Here is a 19,905-nt window from a genome sequence, read left to right on the forward strand (position 1 = left end):
TCACTGGTCTGTTGCTCATGCCCTAATGCTCAAATAGGAGTACAAAAGAATCAGTTTCTCTGAGCACCTCCAATAGCATGGATCATTTTCCCATCAAATTCCACTCTTTGCTAAGTATAAATAAGTGCAAACATATAAATTTGCTTTTCTGGTACTCCTAGCATCAGAGTTATCCAACTAAATCAGGGCTGGATGTTTCCAGCCAGAATGACCAAAGCACTGTGCAGCCAGATCCCTGGCAGAATGGGATCCCAGCCACTCCCTGCTGCCTCCTATGCATGCTCAATGTCTCCTAAAGCAAAACCATGACATGCATATGCCTAAAGCTTCTGCCTCAATGGGATCTAACTTTCAGGAATGGTTAAAATTAGATTTTTTGGTTTATTTTTTACAAATTCTTTGAATAGTGCACTTAGAAACCTAAACAAGGAAACACTGAGTCCAGGAGAAATTAGTGGTGTGGTTTGTTGACCTGTGTCAGAAATAGCTTGGAAAAAATTCTCAAGGATGAGAATGAGCCAAGGAAATGCAGGCAACTTTATGCTTTAGATTTAGCAGAGGAAGTACGAAAAGAGGTATTACAAAAAGAGGTATTTGGAAATCAAAGTTGTGAAGCCTCACAAGAAAGGTAAGGCAAAGGCAGTTCCAAAATTTGATTAATAACTTGATATAGCAACAACAGCAAAGACACATAATTTTTGAAGCAGCTTTTCAGATAGAATGAGAGTGGCCATACAAGAATGACACAGTCATACATTTACAAACATATTTGTACTGCAGCCTACAAGCATTAAAAAAAAATCAGGAGATTAAAAAAAACTTTAAATTGCTTTTTTAGTGTCTAATTTCCTTTCATAATTACAAAGTTTTATCCAGAAATTTATAAGGAGAAGCTGCTTTAAAAATGGAAGAAAATGTTTTAATCTTAAGATTTCTTCGGGAAAAGAAAAAAGAAAGGCTGAAGTTTCAGTGGTCTCTGTGTTGCTTATAGAAATGCAGCCTGATGTTTAAGACCGAGAAAACAGTGAGCCAAAGCCTCTAAAACTCTTGAACAGAAACTACTTCCCACCCAGTCTTCTTGGAGAAGTATGACTTTCCATATTCTTCAAAATCCTCTGTCCTAACCAGACAGCTGAGCTATGCCAAGACATGGAGTCATCATCACTTATTCAACAGAACTGTAGATGAGTGTCTGACAAGAAAGTGACCTTTCAAAGGAAGAAAAGGGTAATGGAGAGATGGAAAACATCACTGTAACTAGATTCTACATCCTTTTTGAGTTCTTTTGACCTTGGACAATACACCCAGAATAAAAATTTAAGTTAAAGGAATGAGAAAGTCAATAAGCAGTCCTACAGCTAAAGGAAGAAAGTAAATCCCTGATAACCTGGTTACTATACATATTTTCTCAGGGAAAAATCTATTCAATAAAATACTTCTAGAATATCCCCTTTTGCTTATGATTTATAGGTAAATAAGATTATAGTACAGAAAGGCAGGCTCTTTCCTCCGAAGTGCACAAGGGGAAAACTCAAGGCTGTTAACCTACAAAGTGGTTCACTAAGGGAAAAATATCCCTCATCCATTCCACCACCCAAGTCTGAAAAGACAGATGGAAGGAGTAAATGTGGGACGTCAGTCTCTCCTCCTAAGGTTCATGTCAGAGTGCCTGAGAAGGACTCCTCGAGGTTGCCCAGGACAACTGAGGTTTAAAGGGCTGTGCTGGAAGACCATAAGTGTCCCTCACCTGCCAGTGGGAAGCACATGCACACAGTACTTGTAATTGTCAGCAGTATTATCACCATATTTAATTCAAATCATACAGAAAACATGTTTAAAACTGAAGGGGAGAAATCAATACTGGGTATATCCCAACGCACTCTCTTCACCACAAGATACCATGCCTTATTCAAATAAGAGTAACTTTTTTATGTCCTGCATTATAGTGTTTTCTGAAGGGTTACTAATAAAACAGTGATCCGTGATCTAAAGCAGTATTTTGACAGCTCCTTAAGCTGCACTTGTAGTGTAAACACCATATTAATTACTATGTAGATAGCTCCACCTTGTGGAAACAGTAACTAATCAACCCTCTTCAACATACCAGTGAAAAACTCTTGAGACACAACTACTTTTATTAAATAAACCATCACAGTATTTAAAAGAAAGTCACACTTTGTATCATAGCTCCCTGATCTAGATGAGAAGTAGAAGTACAACTAAACATGTTTACTAACTTTCTAAAGATGGTTGGGACACTTGTCTTGGGACACTACACACATGGTATTTCTGAGGCATCAGAAGGAAGCCTGACCTAAAGCATTGTTTTTTGTATGTGTACTTGAAAGAGCCATGCCATCTCTGGCCATAGATGGAAATTAGGCTTTTCCTCAAAACTGCAAACACAACTGAGGTTATGCATGCCTGATTTCCCCATTATAGAACACCACACATAGTACAGTATGGCTTATTTCTGATACTGAACATTATTTTCCATACATACACTTCAAAAATTACCTCCACTTACCTAAATAAAGTAACTGCTACCTTTAAAAAATTATCTGAAGGCATACATTTCAACAGATGATAGCACTGCAAGCAATCACAATAGCAGTTCTGCACTTTTCAGAGTACTATCAGGCAGAGAAATGACCATATTGCAGTATCTTGGAGAGTGACATGGAATCCTGAAAGCATCCTTTATCTAATTCTTTTAAATTACAAGTCAAAAAAGTAACAGAATTTACAACACACACAGCCAGTTATGTTGAGGACAGGTGAGAAAATGGTAACTCTTCCATATGCATGTCTTGAGGAGATGAGTATTACAATTACATCTACCATTAAAATCTCCAAGTTCCATCACCTATCTCAGGGGGAAGTGTCACAAAATGGCAAAAGCATGCATAGGCTGTCAAAAGTACTTTTATATGTGTAATATATAGTTCTTTTAATCTTTGTTTATATATATACATTTCTGAATGAAAAACCTCATCGATCCCCTTCAGCTTTGTGGGGCCCTGAAGAAGATGCCAGTAGTCTGAAATAGAGCACAAACCTGAACTGAGCAAAACTGAGACACGATCAGTTTGTATCACAATTGCTGCCAACCTGTGATCTATACAGTACCTACAGACTGCTAGTGGGTGATTCACACCCTGAAAGTCTGAAGAACAAGCTTTCTCTCAATACGAGTTTTCAAACTGGAGAAAAAGAAAAAGAAAATAGAGATGACTAACGTTGAAGACAGAAGGTTTTACTTGATTTTGGCACCAAAAATCCCCAGAATGAAACGCAAAACATACCATCTTCATTTTCAACTTGGAATGAGAACATTAACTTGAGTAACTACTTAGACACCAGTACTGTGAATCTGGAACAGGGCAGGTAATATTTTGATTCCTAATTGACGGAGCAATCAGGGCACGCATGAACACAAGCAGAGCTGAAGGATTTGTCTGATGGATGGCTGTGGATTGTCTGTATTTCTCAGAGCTCTGTATATAGATGGGGAGACTTTTTTTTTCTGAATCATCCCAACAACTGGACAATATAAGTCATATTAATGCCAGTCTAGGTAATTACAAGATAGCACAGAAACTACTTGAAAGAGGAAAACAAATTAACTAGGAATAGTCAGAGAAAGCTAAACCTAAAGGAGGAAGATCTCTCAGTCAATGCCTCAGTATTACTGCAACAGGGATAATTTTGCTTTGATCTTTTCTTACGAGCTGGGATGTAGGGAGAAAGACAAATATAAACAGATTTGAATTCAGGCCTCAATAGAAAATGAAGGAGAATTTTCAGATATGAAACTATTTTCCAATTGAAGAAAATAAAACAATCTTACTTTATACCTTCAAAAAATCTGTAAATTTTATTTTCAAAACTGAAAGACAAAATGAAAAAATATGGTTTTAATAGGTCTTATTGACAGTTTGTGTTTACATGCAAAAGTCTGTTGAAACACCAGAGGGCACCATTCTATGCACAAAAATACCAGCCACCAGCCACTGAGTAAGAAAAAGGCAGATCTCCAGAGAAATTCAGCCCAGAATCATAAAACCTAAGCTGCCATGAATTCCACCCAATCCTTTACAAAATAATAATAATCTAAAAAAATCAATTATCCTCAAATAATCTGATCCATTATATAATGACAACTCCATACATATGCATTATGACACTATCACAGATCTTTTTAGAATGGTTACAGTACAGCTTCAAAAATTTATTTCTGCTGTAATTTCATAATTTTTTTAAGTGCACGCAACCAAGATACTGCCATTAAATGCAAATAGGATTAAAAGACAATAATCATTTCACTAAGGGGAATGGAAACAAAAAGATACAGGCAGAGAAAAAATCATAAATCCAGAATTTCATTTCATATATTGACCAGACTACTGGAAAGGCAGGCAAAGGAAGTGCACATAGACTAGTAAGTGTGGAAGGAGAAAAGCCTGAACATATTTTTGAGAGTTCAGCAAATACCCAAATTTGCTTTTCTCTCCTATCCCCATTATTCATACCTACATCACCTTCCTACTAGAAAAGGAGAAAATCAGAAAGCTGAACACAACTTCTACTGTAAATGAGTTGGTGGGAGTTTAGAATGCAAAAACAAATTGCAAGAGTAATCAGAATGAGAAATAAAATAATTCTGCCCCTTAGATCTATGGCAATAACTGTTACATATAAACGACAAGCAAGTTTCAGGAAAAAATTAACTTGAAGTATTTACTTAAAAATAAAATCTCCATACATTTGTAAGAAAATCAGAATTCAGAAGATACATGAATTCCTGGTTGAGATAAGTAACTGCCTATTAAATATCACCACTAAAATAGTCTGGAAAAAAAGAAAAATAAAAGGTAAAAAACCCCATATCAGACAATAAAGAAAAATCTACTGATCTTTTTACAGGACAAAGTAGCTCCTCACCAATGACATGGCACCTTCCACCATTTTCATTCACCCCAACCCATCCTGTTCTGTTCCATTTCAAGAGTGAATTTCAGGTTCTCCACCCCTGACTACATTGCCACAAAGTCTTTCATTTCCTGATTACACAAGACTTATGAAGCAATTAAAAACTGTATACACACATTGCTTTCAGGGTACTGGCACTTAGTAAGTGCCAGCCAGTTACATCTCTACAAATGCTGTGATGACGGTGGGAATTAACACCTATCTGCACTCGTACAAGTTTGACAAGGACTGTAAGCCTGATCATGCAACATCTGAACTCTAAGGGATGTAAGAGAAAAACAGTAATTTGTAGAGCTTCAGATTTAGCATTGTGGGAAAACAATTATTTCTTCGCTGATGACTTCGATCAGCTAAACCACGTCCCACAAAAAACCTCAGGCATAAATTTTTCATTCAATTTTTCAAAGTAATACTTAAAACAGAACATACACATACATAAGCTATACTTGTGGAAAATCATGGGTTTAGAATTCTTATCTTGCAACCAAATCCTGAGGATAGAGATGCTCTCAACACTCTGCAAGTAGTGACACAGCAGATGTTCTCTATCTCTGTCCATTTCTCATTTGATTTTAAAAAAATAAAAATTATATATATATATAATATTTATAAAATAATATTTTAAATTCAAATTTGTATTATGAGTTCAGTGGGATCAATTCAAGCACAAAACACAGACCATGCAAATTAAGGTTCTGCCATTAAAACAGACCTGTCATTTTGACTATGACCATGGCATTGCTAACCACGATATTGTATCACACACTCCTTTTACGCTTCAGTTTCACAGGAAACAGTGCAGAAACTTCCTTTGTCCTACAGTATACAAAGATACTTTCTGTTTACACAAACCACAAACTTTGTAGAGATTTTTCCATGGAGTAATTTCATATAGGTTACTGCATACACCCTAAAAAGCTTTATAAAATAATGTCCAGGTGTTTCCTGTAATTCAACTGGAGTTATGGTACTAAGCAAATTTCTTAAAACCTAAGCAGCCTTTCTATGCCAGGCATTACCTAGGGTCCAGTTCTGCTGTCTGTATTCAAAATTACATCTCACTGCTCTACTTAAAAGATTGTATAAAATGCCAGAGCAGGAGAACTCATGCTATGGCCTAATCACAGAAAAAATTTATTAATCTTTAGCTGTTATGCTTTACTTGCCTGATTTTCCTGGATGTGCAATTTCTTTGCATTGTTCTCACTAATAGCATCCTGTTTCTATGAGCAGGAAAGGGCTGAGTACAGTTTGTTAGTTAACATTACTTCCTATAAGCAGGGTCCATATTCTATAGTAGCAGCACTACAGCAGTCATTGTTCGTGCTGGATAAGCAATGGATCACGCTGATGGCTGTTAATGGACATCCTCTGCAGAGAAACATAAACTGATAATCAGTAAACCCAGATTTGCAATAGACTTCCTCCTTCCTGTTTTTACACTGCTGACCAAGGAGATGCCTCTTCCTGCTAAGCCTTTGTGTGACTTACTGATGCATGAAGCAAGAAACTGAAAAACAAGTACTGCACTATTATTTTTTTTTTCTAATCTTGTGTTGTAATAGTTGCTAAAAAGACAGCAAAGAAAATGCCAGTTTCTATCACTTTGATACTGCTATCGCCATGTAACAAAATGCCAAGTGAGCCATCTGTTTCATATACCTAAAGAGATGCACTGGACAGTTGGAACCTATGTTATTTCATAGAAATTTAAACAGGAAACAGAAGTCCATGTAGCAATATTCTGATCCTTCCTTATTATTTCCACAGACTATAACATAAATTGTTCCATTTTAGGAGCAATGGAATAATGAAAAAAGTGAGCTTTCAAGTTCTTTTTAAAGGTTTACTCAGATGTCTATTACACATGTGAGAAATAATTAGCTGTCTAGTTCAACCTATAGCTAATCTGTCTTCCCTATCCAGGGCACTTTAGACATAACCTTTAAGATAAATATATTCCAATTGTTTCTGTAGAGCCTTCATGAGACATAGGAAAATAGAAGAGAACATTCAGTGTCACAAACATTACTTATTTCAATAGGCTTGGAAAAACAACACTACATGGATCAGGTTGCTCAGAGCCCTGTCCAGCCTGGCCTTAAAAACTTCCAGAGAGGGGGCAGCCACAACTTCCTTGGAACTTCCTGTTCCACCAACCTCATGGTGAAGAACTTCTTCCTAGCATCCAATCTAAATTTACCCTCCTCTAGTTTGAAGCCATTCCCCCTAGTCCTATCACTACCTCATATCCTAAAAAGTCCATCGACACCTTTCTTGTAGGCCCCTTCAGATACTGCAAGGCTACAATAAGGTCTCCTCAGAGCCTTCTCTCCAGGCTGAATAACCCCAACTCTCTCAGTCTGTCTTCACAGGAGAAGTGCTCCAGCCTCCTGATCATCCTTATGGCCCTTCTCTGGACACACTCCATCACATCCATGTCCCTCCTGTAAAAGGGGCTCCAGAACTGGATGCAGGACTCCAGGTGGGGTCTCACAAGAGCAGAACAGAGGGGGACAATCACTTCCCTCAGCCTGCTGGCCATGCTTCTCTTGATGCAGCCAAGGATCTGGTTGGCTTTCTGAGCTGCAAGTGTACAGTGACGGCTCATGTTGAACTTCTCATCCACCAGCATCCCCAAGTCCTTTTCCTCAGGGCTGCTCTCAAGCCAGTCACTGCCCAGCCTATATCAGTGCTTGGAATTGCCTCAACCCAGATGCAAGACCTTGCACTTGGTCTTGTTGAATTTCATGAGGTTGGCATAAGCCCACCTCTCCAGCCTGTCGAGGTACCTCTGGATGGCATTGCTTCCCTCTGGATGCAATCCCTTGCCTCCAGCATATCAGACACACCACACAGCTTGGTGTCATCAGCAAACTTGCTGAGGGTGTACTCAGTGCCACTGTCCATGTTGCCAACAAAGATATTAAACAGGACTGGTCCCAACACTGATCCTTGAGGGACTCCTCTTGTCCCTGGCCTCCACTTGGACATGGACACAAATTCAAAAGCCCAAATAAAACTAATCCACAGTATTTCTTTCTGTGGGAGGCAACTAACAATGTTGAAGAAATTGACTTGTACTAATGCTTGTTACCTTACTTCAGTCCTCTACCTGCTCAATAAATAGATAAAGTGTCAGAAAAAAAGTATCCGTTCATGCCTTTGGTAACAGTGAGAGTCCAGCATACCAGTGAAATTCAACATTTTCAGAGAAAGTAGCACCTATTTTGTACCTGATTACAGCTCTTTAAGTTTGTAACATGAAACAAACATACAGTATAAAACAGCAACAGCTATGTTGCTTGTATGTTGAAATTAACCTAAAAACAAAACTCTGAGATCAGTAGGGTAGAGACCCATCAAAGTTACCCTAAATATAAGGAGGTCTGCAAACTGTGAAAGTCCCAGGGACAGCTACTACCAAGAGAAATATTTAAACTTCTGTAATAGAAAGTATAGGGTATTAATGCTGAAGTATGCAATACTCGAAAGTTTAAACACTTCTTTTTGAAGTTGAAATGTCTCAAGAGAATCTCCCCTAGATACAATGTATTACAGCACATAAATTATTAATTTTGTATTACTCTGATTCATGGGAGAACTGCAAGAGTTACACTCACTGTAGTTTTGCAAGCAAACCACTTTATCTGAGATGTAGTGAAAATCCCACCCACTATATTAAGAGCTGAACACTTTTCTGATGCTATATAAAGATATTTTCAAAGGCACAGCCCACTCTGTAGGTCCCTAGTGCAGAACTGTTCCAAGACAACTTTCAGGTCCTCTCCATCAAACATGAAGTCTTTCCATCAGGACTCATACACTCAAAACCTGCTTCTCTCCTTCTTAATTGCTGTTGGAGGTATTAAGCTCCCTACTAGTTCGGCATTACTGGCAAAGGTTGAGGTACAGAAAGGGTTTCAGCCATGCTACAGGAGAGATTTTTAACTCCTTCCTGCATAGAGTTTGTCAGGCATCCAAGTAATTCCTTGGTAGACATGGACATGCTGAGGAAGACATGCATTGTTGAGCTTACTTCAAGCTGAACATAAAACTGAGTATGATGTCATTGTTTTATCAGAGTCTGTGGTGACAGGGATTAGTTTAGGGCATTTTAACCACTGTCAAGTAATAGCCAAAAAGACTGGCAACAGTCAGATTTTATAACTAGCCATAGCAAGCCCTTCAGCAAGATAAAATCAAATACGATTACTTGATGCTGATGCAAAGCTATGTTGATGTTTTTGAAATATCAATCCTCATAGATTTTAATGAGCTTGTATTATTTTAATTTACTTGTATAATACATAAAATGCAACATGACAAAACTTGTTTACTTGCAGTTGCTGTAATTTCAGCTTTGCATGTGCAGACACTCTAGCACTTACAAGTCAAAACCAGGCTTATATTTAACCAAATGATGGTAACACTCCTCAGGTAGGTATCTGTGTTGAGGAAATTGCAAAGTCTGAGTGCAGTGGTTCATCAGCACATACAGAATGCTAGAGTACAGTGTATGTACTGTTGGCTACCAAAAAAATCTGCAAGAAAGTAAGTACCCAGGTGATTGGTAGTTGTGAAGGATGTAAAATGTATGCATTTTCTGTGCCTATGGCATGTCCAAAAACTGTGTCAACAGACACAAAATAAATTAAGATTGAGGAAAATTCAATGATGAAATGCCATGAATACCAAATGGCTTTCCCAAATTTAGCTGATGTAACAGTTAATGAGCCAATCATAGGATCAGAGCATCATAGAATTGCTCAGGCTGGAAAGGACCTTCAGGATCATTGAGTCCAATCTTGTCCTACCCCTATTACCCTATTTCATCTTTAAGATGACCCAGTACTAAACCATGTCCCTAAGCACCACATCCAGGCGATTTTTAAACGCTTTCAGGGATGGAGTCTCAACCACCCCCCTAGGGAGCCTGTTCCAGTGCTTAACAACCCTTTCTGTAAAGAAGTTTCTCCTGATACCCCAACTGAATCTCCCCTGATGAAACCTGAGGCTATTTCCCCTTGTCCTGTCATCTGTCACCAGTGAGAAGAGACCAACCCCACTCTGACTACAACCTCCTTTCAGGTATTTGTAATGAGTGATAGGGTCTCCCCCTCAGCCTCCATTTCCCCAGACTAAACAGCCCCAACACCCTCAGTCACTCCTCATAAGGGAAGTTTTCCAAACCCTTCGCCAACTTTGTTGCCCTTCTTTGGACCTGCTCCAACACCTCAATGTCATTTTTGTACTGAGGTGCCCAAAACTGAACACAGTACTCAAGGTGGGGCCTCCCCAGTGCCAAGTACAGGGGCAGGATCACTTCCCTAGTCCTGCTGGTCACACAATTTCTGACATAAGCCAGAATGCCATTGGCCTTCTTGGCCACCTGGCCACATTGCTGGCTCATATTCAGCTGACTATCAATCAATTCACTGAGGCCTTTTTCTGCCAGGCAGCTCTCCAGCCACTCCAAGCCTCTAGTGCTGCCTGGGGTTGTTGTGACCAAAATGCAGAACCCAACACTCAGACTTACTGAATTTCATATGGTTGGTCTCAGCCCAAAGATCCAGTCTGTCCAGGTCCCTCTGTAAAGCCTTTCTACCATCCTCCCAACTGGAGGTGTGGATCAACACTCCCTCCCAACCTGGTGTCATCTGCAAACTTACTGAGGGTGCATTCAATCCCCTCATCCAGATCATTGATAAAGGTGTTAAACAGGAGTGGCCCCAGCACTGAGCCCTGGAGGACACCACTCGTGACTGAGCTGCCAACTGGATTTAACTCCATTGACCACAACTCTTTGGGCCCAGCCACCCAGCCAGTGTCTGACCCAGCAGAGAACCTGCCCATCCAAGCCATGGGCAGCCAACTTTTCCATGAGGATGTTATGGGGGACAGTGTCAAAGGCTTTACTGAAGTCCAGGTAGACTACATTAACAGCCTTTCTCTCATCCACTAAAATGCTGCAAAGGTTAAATTTAATGAGACATGATGCAAACTGCACACATCACCTATCAAGTACTCCATTCTGGATATTTCAGCAGATGATTCCTCTATTTTAAATGCTTTATTGTAGTTTGAAACATGCTTCCTAAACATGGAAACAATTTCAAGCTCTTTGATAATGCTTGTGAAACCAGAGAGAACTATGTCAAGACCTGGTCTTCACAGAGGTTACTAGTTAGGGTTAAAGCTTTACTTGGCAGTTGCCCCTTTGGAAAATACTGCAAGACCCAAGTCAGAAGCTGATGCATGAACACTGAAAAAGATCACGATAACCTGATTTGCAGACACATATTTCATGACAAACTTAACATTGAAACTAAAGATTATTTTTTAACAACAAAAATGCAATGTAGATACAATTATCCACAAACACTTTCAGACTTTATAAGAAGTAGGGAAGTATTACATTGGACCTTGCAGCAATGGAAGTGAATCCTTATCTCCTTCTGACATATATTTTATTATGAGTGGCAAACCTACCTGAAACACTAGGCTAGCCTACAGAAAAATCAGAACTGAAGTTCTGCTGCTGAATATATAAATGCCAGATTAATCAGTCTACAGCACACACTCTTCTTATGCTGTCTTGACCCACATAATGAAGTAGACATTTTATATTTGCTTTGCATATAAAACAAGACTGAGCTACAAACAAAAACACAAATTGCTGGCTCATAATCCAGAAGAAAAATAATGACAACACAGAAAAAAGCCATTAGACAATCATATCTGACAAGCAAGACCACAGAGCAAAAATAAGGACAACCACATTTTGCCATTGAATAACCACACGACAAATCCCAACAGACCATCAGCAAGTGCTCAGAAAAAAATATTTCTCAGCTTGCAACTGTGTTAATGCTGTACTATCTTCTCATATCTAGAGAAGCCATGCATACTGTTATGCTACTGCTTACTAAGTATGCCACTGAAGATAAAGAATCACATAAATAATACCTGCTAGTAATAATACTGTATACTTCTGGTAAAACCAAGTTATGCTTACGCTTCAGAGCATCCTTTCATACTCCAAATGGTATTTTAGGCACTTTGATCACTTGGCTTTGGACAGACCCCTTCAGTGAATACAGGAGTATCTCCAAAATACAAATTATGGGACTCAGTCTGGGCAAAGAACTTGCACTTGCAAAGTGTACCATAGCTCAGTAAAAGTAGCAGAATTAGATTCTTGCTTTGTATTTCTACCTCTGAGTTTTCTCAGAAATCTTAATCAGGAAGAGATGAAACAGTCTTGCTTGGAACACTACTGTTACTTTCTCTTCCTCAATTTATTCATCTAATGATGCCTTACTGAAGTGTGCTTTATACCTTCAGCTTTTCTGCAACTCAAGGACAGAAGTTCAGGATGAATGGTTCTAAATTGCCTCTAACACTTCACCCATACTCTGTTCCATCCAAATGAGGAAAAAGCAGCACCGTGCAGAAGTGGTTTTGCTTTGCAGTTGGCTGGTTAAGTGCTGCCTTTACCAGTGCAATGCAGCTCTAGGTCAGTGGAAGGTCACCCACAGCATATTTCAGCATCAGACAGAAATGCATCAACCTAGCAGCTCTTGTCAGTGTGATTCCTCTAGCCAGGGCCAATGAGAAGTCTTCCTCAGAGGCCCTCTAATAACTCTGCAAAGAAGTTTCTTGGCCAGCACAACTTACAGCAACCTAGAAGATGCTCTAACATCTACCAGGTGATAGCTTGATTAAGACAGATTTCATGAGCAGAGGAACAGAGAAGTTGCTTAAAAGCATTTTTACACTGACTTTTGAGGAGCACTTCTGAGCTGCAACAGTGGGTCAAAGCCACAAAGTACATTCCACTAACAAATATATCAATAGATATAACACCTCCTTTCAACCTCATCTTAGCTACAAAATTGCCATCATCAAGTCCTCCTTTTTTTTTTTTTTTTATTAGTTGTCTAGTGACTGGACTGTGGGCATGAACTGATTGTGGGCAGCTACTCCTCTGAAATACTGTGCACAGGGACCACAGAACACTGCAAATTCAAGCTGGCATTTAGGAGTTAATTTATTCTTGAAAACAGACTTTGAAATATGACATTCTAACAGATGCTCAGAGACTCCTAGCTATAGTATATAAGTACAATATCAGGACACTGGCTGAACAACATCATCTACTCTATTGAAATCCACTTGTATCTATTTCGACCAATATAAAATTAATCAACTAGCAGATAAGGTTAATTATTTTCTACTGAACTAAATTTGTCTTATTAATTACCCTGACATATCCAATAGAGTATCCAAGAAGTGTCAAGACACTTAAAAATTGACTCCTGAAATTTTGTTAATACTTATTTCCATGGATTTCACTGAGGGCGTGAAAGGGTTTTTTTAATTAACTTTTTAATATATTCATCTATTTTTTTTAAAGGAATATGGGAATCGCCTTTCTTCTTGTCTTTTTTCTTCTTCCTTTATAGATCAGAAATCTGATGACAACTGTCTCTGGTTTTGCAGAGCCCAAGAGTACATATATAGCATGAATTATAAGATATTAACATGTTATATAAAAAGGTGAGAATGACAAACCTTTAACAGGTCTTGTCATTACTCTAATTTAGTTAGCCACTAAATCTAGAAAGATGTAAATAAAAGTTTCACAGTCTGCTGAAATAAAAATGAATCCTGCCTGCTATATACACAGTCTGCCTATTTAAAGAAAGGCTTAAGTTAACTTAACTCTCCTTTATATCTACTCAGTGAGTGTCACTGCCTTTAAAGATAAAAGTTGAACATCAGCATTTTAAAATTAATATATCAATCCACTTAAAATTTAAAAAGAAAAATAATTTAATAAAATATAATCTTTTAATGTTATATTTCTTGAGATAAAAAGCACTCTTAAGGAGCTAAATTATTCTTAATAGTAAATAATTCCAATTGTACTAGTTGTTCCTTTATTACTCCTATAAAGTAGTGCTACTACCTGCCCTTCACATTCCTATACATGAGTGGATCTCAGCACTAGAAAATGAACTGCAGGATCAGTCTGTGTGTTGTTCCTTTTATGTAAATTACACACAAAAGCATTATACATTAATATATGCTATTATTTTTTTGTCATAAGCACGAGTACTAGCAGAGTACTTTAGCAGAGTAGGAAATGGCACCCTAGCAGAGACCACTACACCAAACCAGCAAACAAAACACAGAAGAAAAACAAGAGCAGAAACAGGTTTCCATAGGATCTGCATATGGCAATAAAAAAAATTACATTTCCTTCATGAAGCATGGATGTATTAGGAAGATATTAAGGTCCTACTATGAAAAATTAAGGATAAGTAAGATCTTGCATATCTTAAAATCTTCAGCATTTAGTATTACCTCATGCTGCTTAACTGAAGCTGCCTCTTTTGTTCTGCTACTTAAGTAAGTTCATTGGCACTTCATTGCATGTCATTATGTTGTAAACATTCTCCCAGCACTACAAACCACAGGTTACAAAAATATTTCATTAATGTAATTTCAGCCATTATGTGAACTGGTATCAGTGGCTTCCACAACTGGAAATCAATAGATCACTTTATGTTGTAGCCTTATGTAACTGCACATAGAACAATTCAGCTCATTCCTTTGATTTATATTGTTTAGCAAGTAAAATCCAGGTCTTGTGAAGAAAATAATGCTCCATTTTATGCTCATGCTTTTGTTTATTCAAATGGATGTGGAATTACGGACTTTTCAGTTTTACACAGCATTTCACAAATTTTAACAGGCATAGCTGAACAGATAGCTACATTTCTAATTCTAAATACTGCTGTTCTTATAAAGTAGCGGCATATTTCTGTGACCTCAGCTGGAGTTCTTTCAAAACACTCAGCCAGGCATAAGCATTCTTTAGCCTCCTCTTTTTGATTTGTAAATGAGCACTATAGGTTAAATCAGAACACTGTGCACTTTTCTAAAAATTCTGCAAGTCTGCAACGCAAAACTCTTTCTGAAAAGTAAGATAACAAGATAGGTAAGATAGATGAGATATGAACAGAAAGACAGAACCATGTAAAGAAATTGAGGAACTAGATGTTTGTATTTATAAAAACTTGGGCACATTTCAAATGTATAATATGGATAAGAGATTCATATTGTCCCTTCCCCATTCTACATCCCTCCCCATCCACACTTGTAGACACACCTTCTTCTACTGTGCAGCCTGATTCTCCATATGCCTTTTATGCAGGTTCCTCTGATATAAACTCTATGCTGGAGATTATAGTGACACTGCAATTATATTTTGCATTTTGTTGCTGCACTTTTTTAGTCTGTATTTTCACAGACATCAGCTCCAACCTGCCTCAGCTTGTTAGCTGAAACACAGCTAAACTGCCTCCAGGAACAACTCAAGTCTGAAAGTATCTTACCTCCTTTCAGCCTGAGCTCACAAAGTCTCACAGGTGAAGCTTCTTGCTAAGCTCTCGGCTTTGACACCTCCCCGTTGTACTCCCAATACTGCCTGTGTTTAAACAACAGTAGGGGGAGAACAGAACAGTTTGCTCCACACTGGCCTCCAAGATCAGGCTCACTCCACAAGCAGCCCCTGGCAAATGGCTGGGTCACCACTCCACACTCCCTGTCCGGGCTCTTTGAGAACTGATTAACTCCAGCCTTGCTCTATTGTCCAGACTGCCACCTCCAAACACCCTCACCTACAGCAGCCAACCACCAAATCATTTGCTGCAAAGTGCAAAACGACCCATTTCACATGCAACGTGTATTTCTGTTCCATCAGTTCTTGGCACTGGGCTCCCGAGGGGCCCACGCTCTCCAGTGGGCACCATCTCCTGTCAGTGGAAGGCAGTAGCGCCATGCTCATCCCCCTGCAGCATGCTGCCATGAAAACTGACTTTTCCAGTTCTCTGCATATAGTTCCCTACATAAAGGCTCTACGAACCTTCCCAGAAAGAGATAAAATGCAAATTCACAGTTCTGTTTCCCCAGTTTGGCCAGCATCCATGGTTTTTCACTTCCTTCATACAGCTCTAACCAGAAAATCACCAGCACAGGTCCAGGATGAAGATCTCCTTTACCCGTTCACCTGGTCCATACCCCAATTTGCTCCCTCCAGGCCCTACCCTTCTCTCCCAAACCCAAACTGAAGGGCCTTCAACGGGCAGGCTATGCCATTTGGCAGTATGTAAATTTGGAGGCAAAGGAGGTAAAAAAAAAAAAGCCACTGAAATCATGGCATTGCAGAAATGGATCTGAACACAGTCACATTTGCAGAAGGTGCCTGACCGGGGCTGAAGGTTTCGGACTTCATTAAGAAAGGTTGCATGTAGAGAAGCCCTACGCTTACTGATGCAAACACCCACCCACAACACGGTTTTGGTCCCCTTCTCAGTACAGACTGGCTCATTTCAGAGAGTCGCCGGATGTCTTAAGAGTAGGACAGAAACCCTCCTTGCACTGAGAAGCGGGCACTGGGTCACGGCCGGAGCCCGCAGCCTGGCCGCCCCCTTTGTGCCCGGCCGCGGTGTCCCCGAATCGAGGCCCCGCCACCCCCACCCCGGTCGGAAGCCGGGCAGCGCCCCGCTTCCCCAGCGGACACAGTGGCCACCCCCGGGGCGGGGGCACGGCCGGACCCTCCGCTCAGCCCCCTTCCCCCTGAGGATGCCGGTCCGGGGGTGACAACCGCCCGCGCTAGCTCCACTCCTTATCCGCACGGCGCTGGCCCCTTCTCCCTTCACCACCCCGCGGAAGGACCCCCGGGATCCAGGGCGGGAGGCTGCGGTCGAGCCTCCGCAGAGCGTCCCCGGGGCTGCGCCTATCCATCGCAGGGCCCGGAGAGGCCGCTCCCGCCGGAGGCGCTGCGGGGGACCCCGGCGTCTCTCTAGGGAGGAGCTGTCAGAGTGGGCGGCCGGGCCGCGCCGCGGCTCCTCGGGCGGCGGGGAAGGTTGGGGACCCTCGCCCGCCGTCGGCGCATTGACCCCGCAGCCCTTCACCTCAGCGTAGGTCCCACGCAGGCCGTGTCCGTGCTCTCGATCTCCTGCAGGATTCGATCGTGCTCGGGTAGACTCTCCGCCATCTTGGATGGGAGGGACCCGGCGGCCGCGCCGCTGCGGGAGGTGCCGGGGAGGGACAGAGGGCGGAGGCCGCAGCCGAGCCGGGTGAGGGGCAGCGGGAGTCGTTCGGGACGGGTTCCAGGCGCTGAGCGGGGACAGCGGCCTAGGCTTGAGGGGGGGCGGAGGGACGCGAAGAGAAGCAGGTCGCACGGGACCGCGCTCCCCGGGTTTGGCTCAGCTCGCCGCTACCCCGCAGGCCTTTTCAGGAGAAAAGCGAGGTGGGCGCCCTGGGATCCCTGCTAAGTTCCTCCGGCCCTTGAGCATCTCGAGGCGCTCCGGACCTCGGGCAGCTGCCCCTGCCTGGCACCACTCGCTTTGCCCCCCTCAGCGCCCTGCGACAGCAGAGGGACACCCGAAATCCGACCTTTCTCCCGGCTACGCTACGGACGGAGCAGCTGCGCTTCCCACGTCCCGTAGCACTGCGCTGCAGAGACGTCTGGAGGACTTGTAGGGTCAACCCAGCCTTTTCCTCTGGACTAGTTGTGGTTTATTTCTGAGATTGTTGGTGGGTTTTGGTTTGGTTTGGTTTAGATTTATTTGGTTTGCCTTTAACTGCTCCCGCTCACGTATGTGCAGGCCGTGCTGGTGCCTGCAGGGCGGCAGCAGCATGCGGTGGGGCTGGCGGCCCCCAGCACCAGCCCGGAACAGGAAAGCTCTGCAGGGGCTTCTGTACTGACTTGTGCCCTTCCTTGCTTTAGGAGATAGAAATTTGAGGGTTGGGGAAAAAATGGAATAACCTAGAAGTGCATCTGTTAAAAGTGCTTGCCCCATGCATTTCACTAGGAACTGGCATATTGCTTCCCAGTACCCTTCAGCATGGGTACAGCAAAGCTTTGTTTTTCAATGAAGGAAGAGTAGTCCATTTTCCAGTTTAAATTATGCACATGGCAGTTTGCTATTCTTTGAGTTTTGCATGCTCAACAGATGGGGTACACCTGCTTTCTGGGAAAAGTTATCTCTGCACAAGTGAGGAGCCAATGTAAAGAAATAGACCTGAAGTGTAAAACTTCAGGGTGAAGTACTTTTCTAGTGAGGAAGTTGACAGCATTTTAAATTATAAATGCATCAAAGTCTAGCCAGCTTCAATTGTATTTGACACCCTTCCAGTTACAGTAATCAGATGCATCATCTCTCCTGCCCCTGATGCAACACCTGGATGTTAGTTAATCAGTGGTACCACAGACTGCATATCTTGTTGAAGCTTGTGGTTGTATCATATTTAGTGTTGATTCAGAAGAATTTACTGATGACACCTACTAAATCAACACGGTCTATTCCAAATGTAGATAAGTGCCTACATAGTGCACTCTGCAGAAAGAAAATAGGAAAAATTCTACTGCAGTAGTATTTCCTTCAAGAAATCACTCAACTGCAGTAACAATCTTCCCACGTTGCCTTTATTTCCCACCCAGTGACTGAAGTAATTGATTGACAAATACCTTTTTTAGCATAAATTAAGTTTGCTTTCTTTAGCCTGATAGTCACAGCAACCTGATGCCTACAATGGCAGGCTATTTTTAATACTCTTCTACAGATACTTACAATATACTTAGACACATGACATCATAATCTTTTTTATATAATACTCTTTTTGTAGGAATGAATGTGCAAAGGAAATTTTTTCAGTTGCAAATTAAATCAATAATAGAATCTTAAGTAAAACCTTGTGTAGTTTTATCTTTAGTGGTTAAAAATGTTGCATTTATTAAAAGTCTAAGAAGCAGTCTTTTTAAAGTATAGCTGTTAATACCAAACTAGAAACTGCTGGCCAGAAGAGCTATTTTCCCCTGGATTTAATGTTTAAGAGTAATTTTCTTCTTCACAGAGACTCTGTAGCCAGCCTTCACCAACAGACAGCTTTGTACTTGTGAAAAGAACTCACTTGGTGACCTTGGTTTGTATTTTTTCAGTTAGGGCCAATCCCATTGAAATTAATTTCAACTTTACTGTAGGTTTCAGGGTTGGGAAAATAAAATTTCTATTATATTGGGCTGGCTAAAAGAACAGCTTTAGAATGGAACAAATCCATCATGAAGAATATCATATTATCTAAATAATGCATACCTTAGGGTGGTTCCAAGAGGCAGCTCAAAGGACTCGATCTCAGCAAGGGCATTTTCATATACTTTCTTTTCTTCTAGACACAGTTCTGACAGATTTGACTTGCTTTTTCTTGCCATGGATTAGCATAAAACAAGTCTAACAAGGACTTCTGATTACTATCGTTGACTAAGTAGCTCTGTAGTCAGCAAAATCAAGCATGAAAAAAACAGATTCTGCGCTAACCTCGTGACTCCTGAGGACTTTGTGTCCAAGAATGGTGCACAGCTGCTGTTTTCCTGTCTCTGCTGGTAACATTTGCCTCATGTGCAGTACCAAGCCTGCACAGTCTTGTGTGTGTGTCCAATTTATTTATCTTAACAGGAAATGTACTGGCAAAAATAATATTTCTACATCCTTGTAACAGTTCACTACTAATAAATGCTAACACAGTTTTCAAGTGTTTAGACACTAGACATCAATGCTCAATTAATTATGAAATTTTAATTATTTTTTTTTAAATGTAGTTTTCCTTTTGCTGTATGCAAAGCCTGCACACACAGTAAGTTACCTGGATTTATGAAGCAGGTTTTTTGACCTTGTAAAGCAGACTGGAAAAGCAGAGAAGCTTTTATGTTCATGTCCTTTTCATTTTGGGGATTAGTAGATGCTGCTTATAACAGAGGGCAATAAATACTCTGGGGAAACTGTTTTTTATATGAGTTTGCAACAAACAAACTGTTACTAATTCATTAACTGCATGGAA

General features: G+C 40.7%; 1 protein-coding gene across 5 annotated transcripts in view; it reads right to left on the reverse strand.

The window, feature by feature from the left end:
* EXOC6 (exocyst complex component 6) overlaps positions 1 to 19,387 on the reverse strand; it is a 91,355-nt gene extending 71,968 nt beyond the window's left edge. For 3 of the 5 annotated variants that reach the window (XM_030453099.1, XM_030453098.1, XM_030453103.1), the window contains exon 1: positions 19,164 to 19,387. In XM_030453099.1, the coding sequence (XP_030308959.1) occupies positions 19,164 to 19,279 (116 nt within the window). In that variant the 5' untranslated portion in view covers positions 19,280 to 19,387. Of the gene's footprint in view, positions 1 to 16,979; positions 17,329 to 19,163 lie in introns of those variants that run through there. The other 2 variants (XM_030453102.1, XM_030453101.1) reach the window with 1 other exon arrangement.
* Between the last annotated feature and the right edge of the window lie 518 nt (positions 19,388 to 19,905).

This window comes from Calypte anna, chromosome 6, assembly GCF_003957555.1.
Source record: "Calypte anna isolate BGI_N300 chromosome 6, bCalAnn1_v1.p, whole genome shotgun sequence".
Lineage (NCBI taxonomy): Eukaryota > Metazoa > Chordata > Aves > Apodiformes > Trochilidae > Calypte > Calypte anna.